This window comes from Oncorhynchus mykiss, chromosome 21 (genome assembly GCF_057628025.1).
Source record: "Oncorhynchus mykiss isolate SJ-2025 chromosome 21, ASM5762802v1, whole genome shotgun sequence".
Classification (NCBI taxonomy): domain Eukaryota; kingdom Metazoa; phylum Chordata; class Actinopteri; order Salmoniformes; family Salmonidae; genus Oncorhynchus; species Oncorhynchus mykiss.
In genome coordinates this window covers 52,704,228-52,726,365 of record NC_143042.1, presented here as the reverse complement: position 1 = coordinate 52,726,365, position 22,138 = coordinate 52,704,228, and the positions used below count along the sequence as shown (strand labels likewise).

Below are 22,138 nucleotides of genomic sequence, written 5' to 3'. Positions count from 1 at the left end.
ACTTAAGTAGATTTTTACTCCCAAACTAATTAAGGCTTTGTCATAACAAAGGGGTTGACATTTCAGCTTTTCATTTTTTAATTTTTTTAATTAATTTGTAAAAAATTACAACCACAAAAACATTTCCACTTTTGACATTGTGTTATTGTGTGTAGACCAGTTACAAGAAAAAAATCATAATTGGATCCATTTTAAGTTCTGGTTGTAACATAAAACGTGAAGAAAGTCAAGGGGAGCGAAACCTTTCTGAAGACATACAGGTGCTGTGTATCTCCGAGATGTCTTTTATCGACCATCTTCAGCTTGTCAGTTTTACAGGTTTTAGCAAATAAAAAGTGGTTAAAAATAATGTCTGTCTGTTTATAAAATAGTCTATGCTGTGTTTTGAGATATGATTGAAGGGGGGGGGGGGGGGGGGGGGTTGACACAGACACAAGTTGCACTAATGGAACCTAAATGAGACGTGTCTTCTTGCTCACCAAATCAAGTCAAGGGTAGCAGGTGTGTGTGTGTGTGTGTGTGTGTGTGTGTGTGTGTATAAAAGCTGGACCCTGTGGAGATATGACTCAAGCAGTGTTAATAACACTGGCCCTCTCTCTGTTCTATTTTCATCTCTAATGCTTCACCTCCTTATTGATTGGCTGCCTGAGCCCACTTCCAGCCGGAGTTCTTATTTCCAGTTCTTTTGTCCAAATAGTATCTGCTTATTTTAGCCTACTTCATTTTCTGACTGAATTGCACATATTATACCTGGGTGACAGTGTGAGTGGACTCTTCTCCTATTGGTGTAAATCAAATCAAATCAAATTTTATTTGTCACATACACATGGTTAGCAGATGTTAATGCGAGTGTAGCAAAATGCTGGTGCTTCTAGTTCCGACAATGCAGTAATAACCAACAAGTAATCTAGCTAACAATTCCAAAACTACTACCTTATTCACACAAGTGTAAAGGAATGAAGAATATGTACATAAAGATGTATGAATGAGTGATGGTACAGAGCAGCATAGGCAAGATACAGTAGATGGTATTGAGTGCAGTATATACATATGAGATGAGTATGTAAACAAAGTGGCATAGTTAAAGTGGCTAGTGATACATGTATTACATAAAGATGCAGTAGATGATATAGAGTACAGTATATACGTACACATATGAGATTAATAATGTAGGGTATGTAAACATTATATTAGGTAGCATTGTTTAAAGTGGCTAGTGATATATTTTACATAATTTCCCATCAATTCCCATTATTAAAGTGGCTGGAGTTGAGTCAGTGTGTTGGCAGCAGCCACTCAATGTTAGTGGTGGCTGTTTAACAGTCTGATGGCCTTGACATAGAAGCTGTTTTTCAGTCTCTCGGTCCCAGCTTTGATGCACCTGTACTGACCTCGCCTTCTGGATGATAGCGGGGTGAACAGGCAGTGGCTCGGGTGGTTGTTGTCCTTGATGATCTTTATGGCCTTACTGTGACATCGGGTGGTGTAGGTGTCCTGGAGGGCAGGTAGTTTGCCCCCGGTGATGCGTTGTGCAGACCTCACTACCCTCTGGAGAGCATTACGGTTGTGGGCGGAGCAGTTTCCATACCAGGCGGTGATACAGCCCGACAGGATGCTCTCGATTGTGCATCTGTAGAAGTTTGTGAGTGCTTTTGGTGACAAGCTGAATTTCTTCAGCCTCCTGAGGTTGAAGAGGCGCTGCTGCGCCTTCTTCACGATGCTATCTGTGTGGGTGGACCAATTCAGTTTGTCTGTGATGTGTACGCCGAGGAACTTAAAACTTACTACCCTCTCCACTACTGTTCCATCGATGTGGATAGGGGGGTGTTCCCTCTGCTGTTTCCTGAAGTCCACAATCATCTCCTTAGTTTTGTTGACGTTGAGTGTGAGGTTATTTTCCTGACACCACACTCCGAGGGCCCTCACCTCCTCCCTGTAGGCCGTCTCGTTGTTGTTGGTAATCAAGCCTACCACTGTTGTGTCGTCCACAACTTGATAATTGAGTTGGAGGCGTGCGTGGCCACGCATGGGTGGGTGAACAGGGAGTACAGGAGAGGGCTCAGAACGCACCCTTGTGGGGCCCCAGTGTTGAGGATCAGCGGGGTGGAGATGTTGTTGCCTAGCCTCACCACCTGGGGGCGGCCCGTCAGGAAGTCCAGTACCCAGTTGCACAGGGCGGGGTCGAGACCCAGGGTCTCGAGCTTGATGACAAGCTTGGAGGGCACTATGGTGTTAAATGCTGAGCTGTAGTCGATGAACAGCATTCTCACATAGGTATTCCTCTTGTCCAGATGAGTTAGGGCAGTGTGCAGTGTGGTTGAGATTGCATCGTCTGTGGGCCTATTTGGGCGGTAAGCAAATTGGAGTGGGTCTAGGGTTTCAGGTAGGGTGGAGGTGATATGGTCCTTGACTAGTCTCTCAAAGCACTTCATGATGACGGAAGTGAGTGCTATGGGGCGGTAGTCGTTTAGCTCAGTTACCTTAGCTTTCTTGGGAACAGGAACAACGGTGGCCCTCTTGAAGCATGTGGGAACAACAGACTGGGATAGGGATTGATTGAATATGTCCGTAAACACACCAGCCAGCTGGTCTGCGCATGCTCTGAGGGCGCGGCTGGGGATGTCGTCTGGGCCTGCAGCCTTGTGAGGGTTGACACGTTTAAATGTTTTCCTCACGTCGGCTGCAGTGAAGGAGAGTCCGCATGTTTTGGTTGCGGGCCGTGTCAGTGGCACTGTATTGTCCTCAAAGCGGGTCAAAAAAAGTTATTTAGTCTGCCTGGGAGCAAGACATCCTGGTCCGTGACGGGGCTGGTTTTCTTTTTGTAATCCGTGATTGACTGTAGACCCTGCCACATACCTCTTGTGTCTGAGCCGTTGAATTGAGATTCTACTTTGTCTCTATACTGACGCTTAGCTTGTTTGATTGCCTTGCGGAGGGAATAGTTACACTGTTTCTATTCGGTCATGTTTCCGGTCACCTTGCCCTAATTAAAAGCAGTGGTTTGCGCTTTCAGTTTCACGAGAATGCTGCCATCAATCCACGGTTTCTGGTTTGGGAATGTTTTAATCGTTGCTATGGGAACGACATCTTCAACGCACGTTCTAATGAACTCGCTCACCGAATCAGCGTATTCGTCAATGTTGTTGTCTGACGCAATACGAAACATATCCCAGTCCACGTGATGGAAGCAGTCTTGGAGTGTGGAATCAGATTGGTCGGACCAGCGTTGAACAGACCTCAGCGCGGGAGCTTCTTGTTTTAGTTTTTTCCAGCCCTGGTTGCGCAATCGATATGCTTATACAATTTAGGGAGTCTTGTTTTCAGATTAGCCTTGTTAAAATCCCCAGCTACAATGAATGCAGCCTCCGGATATATGGATTCCAGTTTGCAAAGAGTCAAATAAAGTTTGTTCAGAGCCATCGATGTGTCTGCTTGGGGGGGAATATATACGGCTGTGATTATAATCGAAGAGAATTCCCTTGGTAGATAATGCGGTCGACATTTTGATTGTGAGGAATTCTAAATCAGGTGAACAGAAGGACTTAAGTTCCTGTATGTTGTTGTGGCCACACCACGTCTCGTTAACCATGAAGCATACGCCCCCCCCCCCTCTTCTTACCAGAAAGATGTTTGTTTCTGTCGGCGCGATGCGTGGAGAAACCAGTTGGCTGCACCGACTCCGATAGCGTCTCTCCAGTGAGCCATGTTTCCGTGAAGCAAAGAACGTTACAGTCTCTGATGTCCCTCTGGAATGCTACCCCTGCTCGGATTTCATCAACCTTGTTGTCAAGAGACTGGACATTGGCGAGAAGAATGCTAGGGAGTGGTGCACGATGTGCCGGTCTCCGGAGTCTAACCAGAAGACCGCTTCGTTTCCCCCTTTTACGAAGTCGTTTTTTGGGGTCGCCGGCTGGGATCCATTCCGTTGTCCTGGGTGAAAGGCAGAACACAGGATCCGCTTTCACCAACACGGTGAAAGCAAAGATGTACGGAAGTTTATCTCTACTTATTGTTATGATGCGCCCCGAAAGCCTGACTTACTCAAAACAAACCAAACCCAGTGCAGCTAACCACTTGTGTTACATACCGTATAACCAAATGGGAAACAAGGCTTTTCAACTTGTCCACCTTCCACAATGAGTATCATGAGGGGTGGCAGGGTTGCCTAGTGGTTAGAGCGTTGGACTAGTAACCGGAAGGTTGCAAGTTCAAATCCCCGAGCTGACAAGGTACAAATCTGTCGTTCTGCCCCTGAACAGGCAGTTAACCCACTGTTCCTAGGCCGTCATTGAAAATAAGAATTTGTTCTTAACTGACTTGCCTAGTTAAATAAAGGTAAAAAAAAAATGAGCAGGGTTGACTTTTGTAAAAGATTAACGGTTAAGTGTAATCCATTAAATTACCAGATAAAATATTGTAATCAGATTCCAGATACTTTTGAAACGCTAGATGATTACTTCGAGGATTACTTTTAAATTCAGAAAGGCTGTTTGAAAGAAAAATTATCTTTGACCCTTCTCTGTTTTCACAATGACATTCAAATCAGCATTGAAAAAAAGGCGCACGTTTAAATTTGTTCCACCTGAGGGAGTCTGACCACAAATCAGAGACCACTATGATGACACACCAAATGATGACCACCGATCAGAGACCACTATGATGACACACCAAAAATGACCACAAATCTGAGACCACTATGATGACACACCAAATGATGACCACCAATCAGAGACCACGATGATGACACAACAAATGTGTTTGATGGATCGTGGGAAAAGAGCAGGAATAGGCTTTTGTAGGCTACTGTCCAAGCTATGTCTTCCAATGGTGCGACTGCTGTCGGCATCCAAAGATTATCCAACTTGAATAAACGCTTGGAGGTAAAGGTGACAGCAGTGGTGTAGTCTACAGTGATACGGATATCACTTATTATTGATATCTACATAGCGCATTGATGTGAATCACACTGCTGCTCTCTCATTTAGCTATTTGCGCCTTATGGATTGTGGTTGTTGTGGGTGGCTGTTCACAAATCTAAATGTGTATTTCAACCCAATAATGGTTGAATTCATAGAAGTTTAAGCTGCCTATCAATCATTGTTTTTGAAACCAATGGACAGCCAGTGAAAAATGCGCTCTTGCAACAGCTGCATAGTGCAGATCCCAGCCTATAGAATAACAGCTGCATAGTGTAGATCCCAGCCTATAGAATAACAGCTGCATAGTGCAGATCCCAGCCTATAGAACAACAGCTGCATAGTGCAGATCCCAGCCTATAGAATAACAGCTGCATAGTGCAGATCCCAGCCTATAGAACAACAGCTGCATAGTGCAGATCCCAGCCTATAGAACAACAGTTGCATAGTGCAGATCCCAGCCTATAGAACAACAGCTGCATAGTGTAGATCCCAGCCTATAGAATAACAGCTGCATAGTGCAGATCCCAGCCTATAGAACAACAGCTGCATAGTGCAGATCCCAGCCTATAGAATAACAGCTGCATAGTGCAGATCCCAGCCTATAGAACAACAGCTGCATAGTGCAGATCCCAGCCTATAGAATAACAGCTGCATAGTGCAGATCCCAGCCTATAGAATAACAGCTGCATAGTGCAGATCCCAGCCTATAGAATAACAGCTGCATAGTGCAGATGCCAGCCTATAGAACAACAGCTGCATAGTGCAGATCCCAGCCTATAGAACAACAGCTGCATAGTGCAGATCCCAGCCTATGGAACAACAGCTGCATAGTGCAGATCCCAGCCTATGGAACAACAGCTGCATAGTGCAGATCCCAGCCTATAGAACAACAGCTGCATAGTGCAGATCCCAGCCTATAGAACAACAGTTGCATAGTGCAGATCCCAGCCTATAGAACAACAGCTGCATAGTGTAGATCCCAGCCTATAGAATAACAGCTGCATAGTGCAGATCCCAGCCTATAGAACAACAGCTGCATAGTGCAGATACCAGCCTATAGAATAACAGCTGCATAGTGCAGATCCCAGCCTATAGAACAACAGCTGCATAGTGCAGATCCCAGCCTATAGAATAACAGCTGCATAGTGCAGATCCCAGCCTATAGAATAACAGCTGCATAGTGCAGATCCCAGCCTATAGAATAACAGCTGCATAGTGCAGATGCCAGCCTATAGAACAACAGCTGCATAGTGCAGATCCCAGCCTATAGAACAACAGCTGCATAGTGCAGATCCCAGCCTATGGAACAACAGCTGCATAGTGCAGATCCCAGCCTATGGAACAACAGCTGTATAGTGTAGATCCCAGCCTATGGAACAACAGCTGCATAGTGCAGATCCCAGCCTATGGAACAACAGCTGCATAGTGCAGATCCCAGCCTATAGAATAACAGCTGCATAGTGCAGATCCCAGCCTATGGAACAACAGCTGCACAGTGCAGATCCCAGCCTATAGAATAACAGCTGTATAGTGCAGATCCCAGCCTATGGAACAACAGCTGCACAGTGCAGATCCCAGCCTATGGAACAACAGCTACATAGTGCAGATCCCAGCCTATGGAACAACAGCTGCATAGTGCAGATCCCAGCCTATGGAACAACAGCTGCACAGTGCAGATCCCAGCCTATGGAACAACAGCTGCATAGTGTAGATCCCAGCCTATGGAACAACAGCTGCATAGTGCAGATCCCAGCCTATGGAACAACAGCTGCACAGTGTAGATCCCAGCCTATGGAACAACAGCTGTTTAGTGCAGATCCCAGCCTATGGAACAACAGCTGCATAGTGTAGATCCCAGCCTATGGAACAACAGCTGCATAGTGTAGATCCCAGCCTATGGAACAACAGCTGTATAGTGCAGATCCCAGCCTATGGAACAACAGCTGCATAGTGCAGATCCCAGCCTATGGAACAACAGCTGCACAGTGCAGATCCCAGCCTATGGAACAACAGCTGCATAGTGTAGATCCCAGCCTATGGAACAACAGCTGTATAGTGTAGATCCCAGCCTATGGAACAACAGCTGCACAGTGCAGATCCCAGCCTATGGAACAACAGCTGTATAGTGTAGATCCCAGCCTATGGAACAACAGCTGCACAGTGCAGATCCCAGCCTATGGAACAACAGCTGCATAGTGTAGATCCCAGCCTATGGAACAACAGCTGTATAGTGCAGATCCCAGCCTATGGAACAACAGCTGCACAGTGCAGATCCCAGCCTATGGAACAACAGCTGCACAGTGCAGATCCCAGCCTATGGAATAAAAGTGGGGCTTTTATTTCTCAATCTAATTCATGCTGATATAAAAAGAAAATCCACAGGCCTAATGGACACATGCTCAAACTTGCACACATTGTATAGACTTAAAGGGGAATTCTGTAGTTGCTACATACATTTTTGGACGTATAAATGATTTACTGTATATTAATGTAAATATATAATTTTATGTATTATTATTATATGTAGTAGAAAGCGACGGATTAGCAGAAGCCTACATAACCAACCCATAAAGTAAAATGTAACATCAATATATGGCCAGCTATGTAAACTTTAACATTGATTTATCCTGCAACAGATGTCGTTCAATTGGTCACATATTTTGTTGTCTTCTTCTAATGCCTCTTAAAGGGGAAAGTAATCTAAAAGTAACGGAATGTAATCAGATTACGTTACTGAGTTTGAGTAATCCAAATAAGAACTCCAGCTCAAGTTGCCAATCAATAAGGAGGTGAAGCATTAGAGATGAGTAATTCAAGTTACATTACTGATTACAATTTTGGACAGGTAACTGTACATTTATTTAACTAGGCAAGTCAGTTAAGAACAAATTCTTATTTTCAATGACGGCCTAGGAACAGTGGGTTAATTGCCTTGTTCAGGGGCAGAACAACAGATTTGTACCTTGTCAGCTCGGGGGTTTGAACGTGCAACCTTCCGGTTCCTAGTTCAACGCTCTAACCACTAGGCTACCCTGCCGCCCCGACATTTAGGAAGCAACCTACCCAAACCCTGATCATGAACATCATATTCCATTTTGGGCCATCTAGAGTAGGGGCTTAAAACATCTCAGCCCCCTGAGAAGAAGAAGAGTGGTAGTCAGTGAAATGGATACAACGTGAGCACCATTTCCCTCCTGTCTCCTCCCATCTCTCCTTCTCCCATGCTGTTCCTTCCGTTTTCCGCATGGGAGCCTGGGCATGAGGAGAAAAGTGGTGGAAGTAATCCTCACATCCTCAGAGACGGGGTCATGTCTTTGTCTCCGTCTGGTTTTGCTTTCTCCCACTCTGCACTCAGTCAGTGACTGTGCAGGTGAGTCACAATGCAAAGCAGGACGGCAGAATAAAGCTGTTCATTTAATCACAAGTTTTTTTTTTTTTAAATGCACATTTGGGAAACACAGGGGCTGCATTTACACATGGAGCCCAATTCTGATCTGTTTGTCCAATTATTAGCTAAAGATCTGATTTGTCAAAAGAGCAATAATTAGGCAAAATATTATAATTTGTCTGCATGTGTAAATGTAGCCAAGGGGCCTATAATTACTATGATTGAACCAAGATGCCCAGGGCGTGACTAATCTCACCGTCAGGGCAAACCTCAGCCTGTTAGACATCCTTGCTCCTTTACAGACCCCAGATACAGTATATACTACAGATGTTTACCCATTGGGCATTCCTCGCCTTTTCTCAAACAGACATACACTCTTAGGGGGGAAAAAGGGTTCCAAAGGGGTTCTTCAGCTGTCCCGATAGGTCACAGGACTGGGCAATTCCAGTCCTCAGGGAGCCTGATTGGTGTTCTAGATAGCGCCTTCGTTTCTAAGAATGTAGCAGAATTCATGATCGCAGGGTGGACACACAAGATGCTTAAAGAAAGGATACGTGCACCCTTCTGCTGTGCGTTTGATGAGACAGTGGCACTTGGAGCAGGCATGAAGACCTGGCAGCCCAGAACAGGGTCGGTCACTGTCCCACAGGTCAGCAGGGTGGCTACCAGCCCACAGGACCTGGTACTGGCCTCTGAGATTAACCAGGGGAAAAGGCAGGAACAGCACAAGTAGTGAGATCTGGGGGCCAAGTGGCTGGGCTGGCCAGCAGACGCCTAACAATGTGGGAGCAGGCTGGGCGCTAGAACAGGGGGGAGATGTTTACAAATAATATTTATTATTTTCTCTTTTGGCGAGTCTGACTCATGTTCCAGACCAGAACAATAAGTTGTTAATTCAGTGTGAAAAATCAATTGCTGCTCACTCACTACACACGAGGAGCCGGTGCACCTACACTCTTTGTTCAATAGAGGAGTCATATTATTAATATTCAAAGCTGTGCCAGTCCATTTTATTCAGTTACACTTGATCTCACACTTCTTGGAAAGCATTTTCATTTGGGCTTTCCAGTCTGAAAAGCAATTTTCCTTGAGTCTAATCATTCATTGTTACAATTTGATTTTTGTACCTGCTCACCTTCTTGTATTTTTCCAGGAAAAATCTTGAATTTATTTCACCTTTATTTAACTGGGCAAGTCAGTTAAGAACAAATTATTATATTAGATTTTAATCTGTCGTTCTGCCCCTGAACAGGCAGTTAACCCACTGTTCCTAGGCCGTCTTTGAAAATAAGAATTTGTTCTTAACTGACTTGCCTAGTTAAATAAAGGTATAAATAAATTTTAAAAACGTTGAAGCTGGCAGCACATCGGTTAGAGGATGTGTCTTCAACCTCCTGGGGGGGGGGGGGGGTGCATGTTTTTGCATGTTTTTGCTCCAGTCCTGCACTAAACACACGATTCAACTGAATTCTAGTGATTGTCTTATTTTTTTTCTTCTTCTCTCATATTTCCAGTTTTTCTTCTCTCATATTTCCAGTTTTTCTTCTTCGCTCATATTTCCAGGTTTTCTTCATCTCTATATTATTACCTGTATTGTGCATTGTCGGGAAAGTGCTCGCAAGATAAAGCATTTCACTGTACTGTTTTACACCTGCTGTATCCTGTGTATGTGACAAAACTTGAACTAATTTTCTGTTTGTAATTGTATTGACTGGACTCCCTAGTGCCCCGCTGGTGTTACACCACTAGGTGTCGCTAATAGACAACACTGATCATGAGCAATTGATTCGTAGATTCAGGCTACTGCTGGGATAAAAAGTGTGACACCAATCAAGGCCCTCAAGAATTGGTGTTGCCCACCCCTGAGTGTGCAAAAGCTTGAACACACACTAGCTCTCCAGGAGCAGTGTAAATGTTAAATACAAAATGGCCAATATAGATAACGTAGCCCACTAACGTTATGGGTTGCAGCATACGTGTGCGCATTCATTGGAGAATGGGGAAACATGACACATACCACATGTATCGCTCCGAACTCCTTGATTAGTTTGTCACGAATGTGATCTGTTGTTACATCCATACTTTTGGAAACAAGGCACCCACTGTTGTCCCTTTTATGATCCAAAACGTTACGGTGGGTTATTTTGTTCCACAGATAACGAAAGCGGGTCGACTACTGGTGAATGTATTGAGAGGCGGGATTAGATACTCAGGAAATATAAATGTATCCAATCACAACTATTGAATCAGACCATCTAACCAACCAGAAACTTGCTTTATATTATACTAGATTATATTATACTTTCTATTATACTAGATTAATATTTCCACACCAATGACCACTAGAATTTGCCAATCTCGGAGTTAACATCAAATGTGATACGTGGGGATGGTTCTTCTGTTACATTTTTTGCCTGAACAAAATATATTAAAACATGTATGTATCCCGTCACATGACCTAGATACAAAATTGGGCGATTTTAGATATTTATCGCAAATGCACATTTTGAAAAGTTAAATGTTATTTGTGCTTTGCAGTGTGTATTAATTAGGCACTAGGTTAAACACCTATTAATTTGAAACACACGAAACGTTTAGTTTACAAAAAATAAATTCTCATGTAGGGTTTCCACCACTTCCGAACTCTTCAGACGAAGGCCCGCCCCCATTCATTTTCAACGGAAGGACGCGGAACAATGCGCAAGGGATTGTGAGAAGGTGATCTGCTAGGGGAGTAGTTGAAAACATTCAGCTTCGCTCTACTTTATTTTTATTTATTTTTTATTTATTTATTTTTTCCTTTTTTTTATTTTATTTATTTTATTTTTTTATTTGTTATTTTTTTTATTAATTTCAAATCAATACATAAATCACATGAGGGAACACAATCATACATAGATTACAAACAATAGACAATCGAGCTAGGGGGTACAATATCACATTACAATTACACAAGGACCTTAAGGGACATGCATATACTTACAATTCTAACAGCTTTTTTGTTAGTAGAGCATTTAACTGTCTTAAAATACAGTTAAATTTATTTTTGTAGGGTACGAAAATGTGGTTTTCTGTTTGTAAATTTACATTTGTGTATATGAAATTTGGCCAAAAGAATAATGAAATTAATTACATAAAACTTATTCCGCTTATTTCTATTGTATGTAAAGAATCCAAACAGTACATCTCTCCACAATACTGTAAAATCTTCATAAATGTGTTCAATTATAAACCTACTGATGTCTTACCACAGTTTTCTTACATGCATACAATGCCAAAAAAGATGCACAACTGTTTCTGGGTGGTCATTACAAAAGGAGCAATTTGAGTTTATGTTTTCCTTAAACTTCTTCATATAGTGGTTGGCAGGATAATATTTATGAATAATTTTAAAGGAAACTTCCTTAATTTTGTTAACAAGTAGGTGTGTGTGTGGCAACATCCAAACTTTTTTCCAACAGATATTATCAATAAATCCATTCCAATAAGGCATGACATAAGGTATAGATAGATACAACATCCTGCTGAAACAAGGATCGTATCGCTCTGTTGTTGAATGGACCAAAAGAGAAATAAATCTTTCCTACTGATGAGTCAACAGGGTCAACAGAAGGTAGGCTCTGAGGGTCAGGTCTTGACACGTTCCTGAATAACATAGCAACACCTGAGGGAATGGCATCTAAAACAATTGCAAAATCTTTAGGTGTTACAGGGACCTTGTAAAGTGATAAGAATTCTTTATAACTGAGTAAAAGACCCTCTGCATTTACCAGTTGGCTCACCAATAGGATATTATTTCGGAACCAATATTCTAAAAACAGAGAGGTATTTTTATACAATATATCCCGATTATTCCATATATAATATCTGTGTGGAGAAAAATTGTGTTTATAAATTAAGGACCATGACAAGAAAACCTGCCGATGAAAAGCAGAAAGTTTCACTGGAACTTTGTCAATATTATAATTGCAAACCAACATGAAGTTAAGGCCTCCAAAAGTAGAGAAGACATGATGAGGAATACAATTCCAGATAGAAGTGGGTCTTCTTAGAAATTGTTTTATCCAATTGATCTTAAAAGTATTATTTAAAGTAGTAAAATCCAGAAAATTCAGTCCACCATTCTCATAAGTGTTCATTACAACAGTTTTCCTAATGTAATGGGTACGGTTTAGCGCACCATATGTTAGTCTAGAGATACCTTCAGCCTTGGTTATTAGGACTCTACCTTTTAAAGATAAGTCCCTCTGTAGCCATTGATTTAGTTTCTTCTGGGTTTTTTTAATAAGAGGGTTAACATTTAGAAAGCCTCTAGACTTCTGATCCTTTGTAATGGTTATGCCTAAATATGTAAGTTCTTATTTTACTGGAATACCATAATATGAAGGTGTCACACAATCTTTGACAGCCATGAGTTCACATTTCACTCTACTTTATGCAAATTGCATGCGGTCATCGGTGACGAGCAGATGTTTGTTTAAAAATCTTCCGTTCATGAAACATAGTTCTGCTTGTCGGTTCCGGGCAAGCACATCCGCCCAGAAATGGAGGAAAGCAAATTATCACTATCTGGTGTTCAATTCGATATGATTTTGCATTGCTAGAATACAGAGATAAAATCATAAGTTCAAAGGCATGGAGGAGGATTGCGGAGATTTTTGGTGTTGTTGGTGGGTGAAGAAAAATGTGCACTACAATGTTTTTGCATTTCGCTACACTCAATAACATCTGCTAACCATGTGTATGTGACGAATACAATTTTATTTGATGCTAGTAGCTATGAACATCAAGCAACCTAAACCTCAAAACTCCTCAAAGCCACCATTTGTGAATGTGTTGAGTAAATTTAAATTGTGAAATTTGCCCGCCAAAGTATAGAAATCACCAGTAACATGCATTATAATATTCTAAGTGATACAGCAAGCATGCATTTCGCATGTAATATGCTACCAATTGGATAATGGTATTTCAACGTTATGATTATCATATTATAGTATATGTCTCTTTCATTATACTGGTGTCATGGCATTGGTGAATAGCTCACTTCCTGTAAAATACATAGGTCTACATACACATGGATGGTACTTTGGGCAAAGGAAATTGTGGCTTTGACTTGCAAACATTGTCGTGCAAATCTGTCTTTACCCACCACCAACACCAACATCTCTGCAATCCTCCATACCATTGACCTTCTGAGTTTGTCTCTGTATTCTAAAATCATTCTCGGCAAATACGCGATGTAGAATTACGACGCTCCCCATGGCACATTATTTACAATTTAACATGTTTAATTAGCCTACAAATTGCCAGAACCTTATTTTCATGTACAGTACAAGGGTTGGATTTGAACCAAACAATTTCACGTCAGAAAAATAATGTAGAAAATGTGATTTCTGATTAACAGAGAGGAAGAGAAAGCGAGAGACCCAACTTGGCGGAAACTCTGTATCTCTCCAGCAGGTGGCGATGTTTCGCCCACCAAGCATGGAGTTTTTGGGGTCAATGAGAGTGTCGAATTTGGTCGACAAAAAAAATGAATGGCATGTTTGCTACGTGAGGTTTATTTGATCGAATGGAAGTTTCTTTTAATGCTTAAGTTGTTACGAGTGTACGCATATAAGTAGGACACATCCCGGCAACGGAGAAAAACTACTTTGTATCGAGTTGTCACGAGATGGCTATGGATATTCATGTAATTTTGTATTTATATTTACTCTTCCTGGGGTCCGGCAGAATTAAGGCGGTTATACAATTTTAAAAACATTACAATACATTAATTACAGAATTCACATCACACTAATTGTGTGCCCTCGGGCCCATATTCCATTACCACATATCTACAACACAAAATCCATCTGTACGTGTGTGTATGTATAGTGCATATGTTATCATGTGTGTGTATGCATGTGTCTGTGCCTATGTTTGCAGTGGTGTAAAGTAGTATTTTTTAAAGTAGTTTATTGGAGTATCTGTACTTTACTATTTATATTTTTGACTACTTCCTAAATAAAATGATGTACTTTTTACTCCATACATTTTCCATGACACCCAAAAGTACTAGTTACATTATGAATGCTTAGCAGGACAGGAAAAATGTCCAATTCACACACTTATCAAGAGAACATCCCTGGTCATCCCTACTGTCTCTGATCTGGTGGACTCACTAAACAGAGAACATCCCTGATCATCCCTACTGCCTCTGATCTGGTGGACTCACTAAACAGAGAACATCCCTGGTCATCCCTACTGCCTCTGATCTGGTGGACTCACTAAACAGAGAACATCCCTGGTCATCCCTACTGCCTCTGATCTGCTGGACTCACTAAACAGAGAACATCCCTGGTCATCCCTACTGCCTCTGATCTGGAGGACTCACTAAACAGAGAACATCCCTGGTCATCCCTACTGCCTCTGATCTGGTGGACTCACTAAACAGAGAACATCCCTGGTCATCCCTACTGCCTCCGATCTGGTGGACTCACTAAACAGAGAACATCCCTGGTCATCCCTACTGTCTCTGATCTGGTGGACTCACTAAACAGAGAACATCCCTGGTCATCCCTACTGCCTCTGATCTGGTGGACTCACTAAACAGAGAACATCCCTGGTCAACCCTACTGCCTCTGATCTGGAGGACTCACTAAACAGAGAACATCCCTGGTCATCCCTACTGCCTCTGATCTGGTGGACTCACTAAACACAAATGCTTATTTTTCTAAATTGCGTTGGAGTTGCCCCTGGCTGTCTAAATTGCATTGGAGTTGCCCCTGGCTGTCTAAATTGCGTTGGAGTTGCCCCTGGCTGTCTAAATTGCATTGGAGTTGCCCCTGGCTGTCTAAATTGAGCTGGAGTTGCCCCTGGCTGTCTAAATTGCGTTGGAGTTGCCCCTGGCTGTCTAAATTGCGTTGGAGTTGCCCCTGGCTGTCTAAATTGCGTTGGAGTTGCCCCTGGCTGTCTAAATTGCGTTGGAGTTGCCCCTGGCTGTCTAAATTGCGTTGGAGTTGCCCCTGGCTGTCTAAATTGCGTTGGAGTTGCCCCTGGCTGTCTAAATTGCGTTGGAGTTGCCCCTGGCTGTCTAAATTGCGTTGGAGTTGCCCCTGGCTGTCAAAAAAAGTACTAAAAAAGGAAATGGTGCCATCTGGTTTTTGATGTGTTGTATAAAGAATTTGGTGTGTAGTATTTACTTTTACTCAAGTATGGCAATTGAGTACTTTTTCCACCACTGTACTTAAGTACATTTTTACTACTCAAGTAGTATTTTACTGGGTTACTTTCACTTGAGTCATTTTATATTTTTATTTTTACTCAAGTATGACATTTTAATACTTTTTCCACCTCTGTATGTTTGTGTTACTAGTTAATACATTTTTTAAAAATCTAACCTTTATTTAACTAGACAAGTCAGTTAAGAACAAAATATTATTTACAATGATGGCCTATCGTGGCCAAACCCGTATGACGCTGGGCCAATTGTGCCCTGCCCTATGGGACTCCCAATCACAGCCAGATGTGATGCAGCCTGGATTCAAACCAGGGACTGCGGTGACTGACACCTCTTGCACTGAGATGCAGTGCCGAGTTGGGTCTCTCTCTCTTATTAATGAGGCTAGTCGCAAAGATTTTTCTAACTAATCAAAGATAGACCACAACCTGTTGTTTCCATTGGGAACAAATTATTCATGGTGGGCAGCAGGGAAGCAACTTCGGTTTTAGAAATGGGTGGGACATAATATTCTAATTTGTTTTATCCAATTGGGTAAACGCTACAAACAGCCTACCCGACTGCACAGAGACGTCTGCAGGGTCCTAAAGCACCCCAAGTGCCTCGTTTTTGTATCACATTCCAACGATAAAACTGTGTGGGACACACAAAAAATGCAATTTCCCGAATGTGGGAGGGGGACATGTCCCTCCAGTACCTGTGAAAGTTGCACCCTAGTGGGCAGAACTAGCCAGGAGGGGGGCAGAGCCAAGTACGAGTAAGCAAGATCCTATTGGCGCGTTCTAGCATGTATTTGCATATTTCCCATTAGGGAACGCCTACTATGTGATGTGTGTGATAACTCTATTCGCCCTTTGCACTCCTTCTAATCTACTCAAGGATTAAATTAACCAAGGTCCTGATGAACAGCCAATTAGGTAAATAAGATGTTTTCATGCAGGTTTGAAACGAAACCCCGCATCTTAATTCCATTTTTTTTTTTGCCCTGTAGCTATTCAGGCCCAGGGTTGGTAGCAATTGCTGTACAGCTTTACTATAAACCGACATTAGATTTAAGAGGCATCTATCTGTCCCCCTCCTCCTCCACTTCCTTCTGATTCTGTTTCTTGGCCCTAGACGCTGCCAAAGTCTACAGGAACGTACAGTGGCGACTGAAGGCCTTGCTTAACAATCCATATTGTACTCCTGCTTCAGCCAGCGGGCGGTGTGGGGGAGGTGGCTACACGGCGCCACCCGCAGCATGTTGCACACCACATGCCAGTGAACTGGATGCGCCACCCAGAGCATGTTGCACACCACATGACAGTGAAGTGGAGGCTGGCCACCCAGGGCATGTTGCACACCACATGACAGTGAACTGGAGGCTGGCCACCCAGAGCATGTTGCATACCACAAGACAGTAAACTGGAGGTGCCACCCAGAGCATGTTGCACACACCACATGACAGTGAACTGGAGGCTGGCCACCCAGAGCATGTTGCACACCACATGACAGTGAACTGGAGGCTGGCCACCGGGAAGGAGTGGGCATGCTGGGAATGTCACTCGTTCCGTGTTGTTACAGAAGACACAGCAAGGCAAAACTAGAACAAATCTTAGCAATCTTTGCTTTTTCAATAACCTCATGAATTTATTTACCATAGTAATAAAACTAAGAGTTGTTTTTATTTCCAGGTCAAGGATATGTATATTAGGGTAGCCAACTCACAGACAGGGAGCCTATGGCCCTGCTGGTTATTTCTTCATTTCCCTTGTCCAATCGGTTGTCGACACTGACTTAAACAGAGTTGAGTACAAACACTCCCAGGGTGATCTGAGTGATATGTTGAGAGGAAATATCCACAAGGTCAGGATTCCTATAGGATAGATGCAGAACATTTGAATGGTTCCTTTTAAACTTGATTAAATCAAGTCAGTTTATTCATTTAGAACAATCTATTAACTGAATCGGTCATTTATTAATATAACCGTGGCTTATTCTGTAGGGACTTTATGTAGATTAAGTTAGGTTTCTTGTGGGTTGAGGTGATTAATTAGCCTTTTAAAATGATAAAGTTGGATTAGCTCTACACAATGTGCCATTGGAACACAGGAGTAATGGTTGCTGATAATGGGCCTCTGTACGCCTATGTAGATATTCCATTAAAAGTCAGCCGTTTCCAGCTACAATAGTCATTTATAACATTAACAATGTCTACACTGTATTTCTGATCAATTTGATGTTATTTTAATGGACCAAAAATGTGCTTTTCTTTCAAAAACAAGGAAACTTCTAAGTGACCCCAAACTTTTGAACGGTAGAGTGAAAACAGGCCAGTCAACTCATCTAACACACCATACAGGGTGATAACAGGCCAGTCAACTCACCTAACACACCATACAGAGTGAAAACAGGCCAGTCAACTCATCTAGACTCACCATACAGGGTGAAAACAGGCCAGTCAACTCATCTAGACACACCATACAGGGTGAAGGAGAGGAGAGGAGAGGAGAGGAGAGGAGAGGAGAGGAGAGGAGAGGAGAGGAGAGGAGAGGAGAGGAGGAAGAGGGGAGGGGAGAGGGGAAGAGAGGAGAGGAGGGGGGAGAGGAGAGGGAGAGGAGAGGAGAGGAAGAGGAGAGGAGAGGAGAGGAGGAAGAGGGGAGAGGAGAGGAGAGCAGAGGAGAGGAGAGGAGAGGAGGAAGAGGGGAGAGGAGAGCAGAGGAGAGGAGAGGAGAGGAGGAAGAGGGGAGAGGAGAGGAGAGGAGAGGAGAGGAGAGGAGAGGAGAGGAGAGGAGAGGAGAGGAGAGGAGAGGAGAGGAGGAAGAGGGGAGAGGAGAGCAGAGGAGAGGAGAGGAGAGGGAGAGGAGAGGAAGAGGAGAGGAGGAAGAGGGGAGAGGAGAGGAGAGCAGAGGAGAGCAGAGGAGAGGAGAGGAGAGGAGAGGAGAGGAGAGGAGAGGAGAGGAGAGGAGAGGAGAGGAGAGGAGAGGAGAGGAGAGGAGAGGAGGAGAGGATATGTGGCAACTCCCACTCTATCCTGATTCTGATTTGGAAAACATTGAGAGCAATCTGAGTTATCAGATGAGGAGGGGAACATATAGATAGTATAATCCATTATGTAAGATAACATTTAATGATTTTATCAAATAGACCGACACTTTTCTCAGGATTTCTTCCATATGCACAACTGGTACTAGTCCTAGGCCACATAATGTACAAATTCTTGATTTAAGTTATGCTGTGTATTGATTAATGAACTCTTGGCGTACACCCAACGCCAAGAGTTCAGACTCCAGAAACATATGTTTATGGTGAGGGTTCCTCTGAAACGTCACTGCGACAAGGGAACCTTCTGGCCTGTGTGCGGCCAGATGGATCTGCCCCTGTCTCCAGGGTTACCTTCTTCCTCTGAAAATAGCATTTGAAGTTAAAGGGACAATCTGCAGTTGCTACATCAATTTTTTGACTTTTAAATAAATTATATATACCCATATATTCTTGAAAAACATAACTTATTATATACAGTATAACTGCCAAAGTGCTGAATTGTGGGACATGTACTTGTGTAAATCAAACCATATGAATATGAGAGTAAATACAGCCAAATATGTTGATAAAATCCACATTGTCCTAGAGAGATTTACATGGTTAACCAAAACGGCAAGCCAGGGTAAGTCTACACGAAACACAGCCCTTATTTTAAGTGTTTCTAAAATCCCCTTTGGGAAAATTGAATTGTGTAAAAACGATTGGAACCATTTCCATGTTTAACAGCTAGGTTTTATGGGTATTATGACACCTCCACTGTGGACTCTATACATTAAGGACTTCTCTGACAGACTGCATAAGAAGAGAGCTGGAGCTGCTCCCTGCTTATGACGGAGGTTAGGGCACGGGGTGAATACGCTGTCATCAGCTACGATCGACTTGTTGTGAGGCCCAGGAATGATGAGGAATCACGGAGATTCGGAGAGATCATGAGTCCATCTCAACAGTGATCATTAAAAACATGACTCTGTTTTCTGACGGGCTATCTTACATTCTCAGTGAATGTATCAGTCACTTCGTTTCGTCATGACCGATGTCCACAGCATGAACTACTTATCTCGTCTGACAAATCGCTGCCTATCTCTTCCCAGTAATGATATGATCGATCGTTCATTTTATACAATCTGTATGTGTATTGAGCCCTTATCCATTTAATCATCTCAGTGATGAAGAGCTTGGCACAGCACTGTCTGAAACATCTAGCTGGACTATCATTTTGTTAGTCAATACCCAATACTACACATTGCATTTACCAAATTCGAGAGTGGTTATGATAAGAGAAAAAAATGTGATCCTGACATAAATGGCTTTTTCTGGTATAAAACTAAATATTTTGTCTAACCGTACGTATTATCTTGAGAAAGATTTAAAATACATTTAGACATGCTGCTTTATCTGTCTTGCATGTACATGTTTAATCATCTTATCCTTGGATTATCTGGAATGAATTAAAAATATATATATATATTCTTGGAGTTGCAGACACATGGTTGCGTAAAGATAATGTAGAGAGCTCTACCATATTGAAAACTATAATCATGTTTGCAGGAAGGCCGAACCGATGGAGGTCTCTTTGATGACGACATGGAATACTCTCAAACGAATGATATAGAAGATTGTTTTTGTTGTTGTTGTTGTTGTTGTCTGGAGAATCCAGTGGAAACCATTGACAACCAAAATCATTGGGTGAATTTTACAGACCTAACTATAACAGAAAACAATTCAATCTCCGCTTGGCAGACACACTTGCTATAGGAACTAGGTGGGGAAAGAACTGTTATATCATGGGAGACTTCAATATTAATATCATAAACTCTGCCCATCATAATATTACTAATATGTTTTTGGATACCATGTATTCACATTGTTTTTAATCCTGTAATTTTCAAACCAACTAGAATGACAGAAAACTCAGCAACTGTGATTGAAATAACATATTTACACATTTTCCATAAGGACTTATTTTTTGGTATGCTTTGCATCAATATTTCTGCTCTTCTTCCCATATTCCCAATGACATTGATGTCAGAGAGGAGACAGTTTAATGACTGTTACAGGTTCAGATTTTTTGCTTTATATTTTGAGGTTGGACGTTAGCACGCTAGCACGTTGGCCTGCACTGATTGGCGTCACCTCGTTAAGTCAGAATGTGTAACACCTGGGCTGGTTTGTCATCTCGTCAGTCGGAAGGCGTTTCACCTGTGTTGGCTCAGGTAATATTTAAGTGTGGCTGGCCCAGTGCTCCAGTTAGCTTGAGAGATGTGGAGGGTTATAACACCTTAAATTGGCCCTCCCTATTTGCTAAAAAAAAATCAAATCAAATAAAAAAGCTGTCCTTTATCTGATCTTCCCTGTTTTTGTTTTGTTCCACCTTTTGGGTTGCTTCCTGTCTACGTTTGGTGTGGGGTTTTCTATAGTTTGCCTCTTCTTGGGCAAATTTAGTGGGCGGCTCATGATGGGTGTCTTTCAGGTTCCAGTTGTTGTTGCTAGGCAACTTTCAGTGGACATCCCCCCCCCCCTCCTGTGTCTTTTAGAACCCCTCATAGAACCCCTCCTGTCTCATTTTGGTTGTTGTTGCTAGGCAACTTTCAGTGGACACCCCCCCCCCCCCATGAGTGTCTTTTAGAACCCCTCATAGAACCCCTCCTGTCTCGTTTTGGTTGTTGTTAGTGACTCTTTGTCACTTCCCCCTTCTGTTTAAAGTGACATTTTTGGTTTTCTTGCTGGGGAATATAACAATGACATCAGTCAACACAGTTAAAGGATAGTCAATCAGCATACAATCAATCACTTTTAGAATTTGCAATGATACTTCAGCAGTGGTGTAGAGTACTTAAGTAAAAATACTTTCAAGTACTACTTATGTAGTTTTTTTGGTATCTGTACTTTACTATTTTTGACAACTTTTACTTTTACTTTCCCACATTCATTCCTAAAGAAAATAGTGTACTTTTTACTCCGTACATTCTCCCTGACACCCAAAAGTACTCGTTACATTTTAAATGCTTAGCAGGACAGGATAATGGTCCAATTCACACGCTTATCAAGAGAACATCTCTGGTCATCCCTACTGCCTTTGATCTGGCGGACTCACTATACCCAAATGCTATTGTTTGTAAATGATGTCTGACTGTTGGAGTGTGACCCCTGGCTATGCATACATACATGAACACAGAAACATGGTGCCTTGTTTTTCTTAATATAAGGAATTTGAAATGATGTATACTTTTACTTTTGATACTTAAGTATATTTAAAACCAAATACTTTTAGACTTTTACTCAAGTGGTATTTTACTGGGTGACTATCACTTTTACTTGAGTCATTTTCTATTCAGGTATCTTTACTTTTACTCAAGTATGACAATTGGGTACTTATTCCACCACTGTACTTTAGATCGGAGATGAAAAACTGTCTGTCCGTGGGCCTGCCCCCCCCCCCCCCCCCCCCAAAAGTTGTGGTCTCAACTTACTTAGTTAGAATAGTAGAATACAAAGGATGCAGTTTCGAAATGTGGCTGTGCATCAGCAATTTTTCTATTGTGATGTCAGTCACTGACCGTCACGCAATTAGCCCATGTCATCAAA

General features: G+C 42.4%; 1 protein-coding gene across 2 annotated transcripts; it reads right to left on the bottom strand.

Moving 5' to 3' along the window:
- Positions 1-54: 54 nt before the first annotated feature.
- On the bottom strand, positions 55-10,488 carry LOC149973269 (uncharacterized). Of its 2 annotated transcripts, XM_090214906.1 has the most exons (4): positions 10,325-10,488; positions 9,443-9,701; positions 7,983-8,999; positions 55-3,930 (listed from the first exon to the last, which is right to left on the bottom strand). In XM_090214906.1, the coding sequence occupies exon 4, from the start codon at positions 2,026-2,028 to the stop codon at positions 1,303-1,305; it is 726 nt and encodes a 241-aa protein (XP_090071032.1). In that variant the 5' UTR covers positions 2,029-3,930; positions 7,983-8,999; positions 9,443-9,701; positions 10,325-10,488; the 3' UTR covers positions 55-1,302. The 2 variants fall into 2 exon arrangements, with proteins under 2 accessions (XP_090071032.1, XP_090071033.1); XM_090214907.1 differs by lacking the exons at positions 7,983-8,999; positions 9,443-9,701 and having other exon boundaries at positions 10,325-10,485.
- Positions 10,489-22,138: the final 11,650 nt, after the last annotated feature.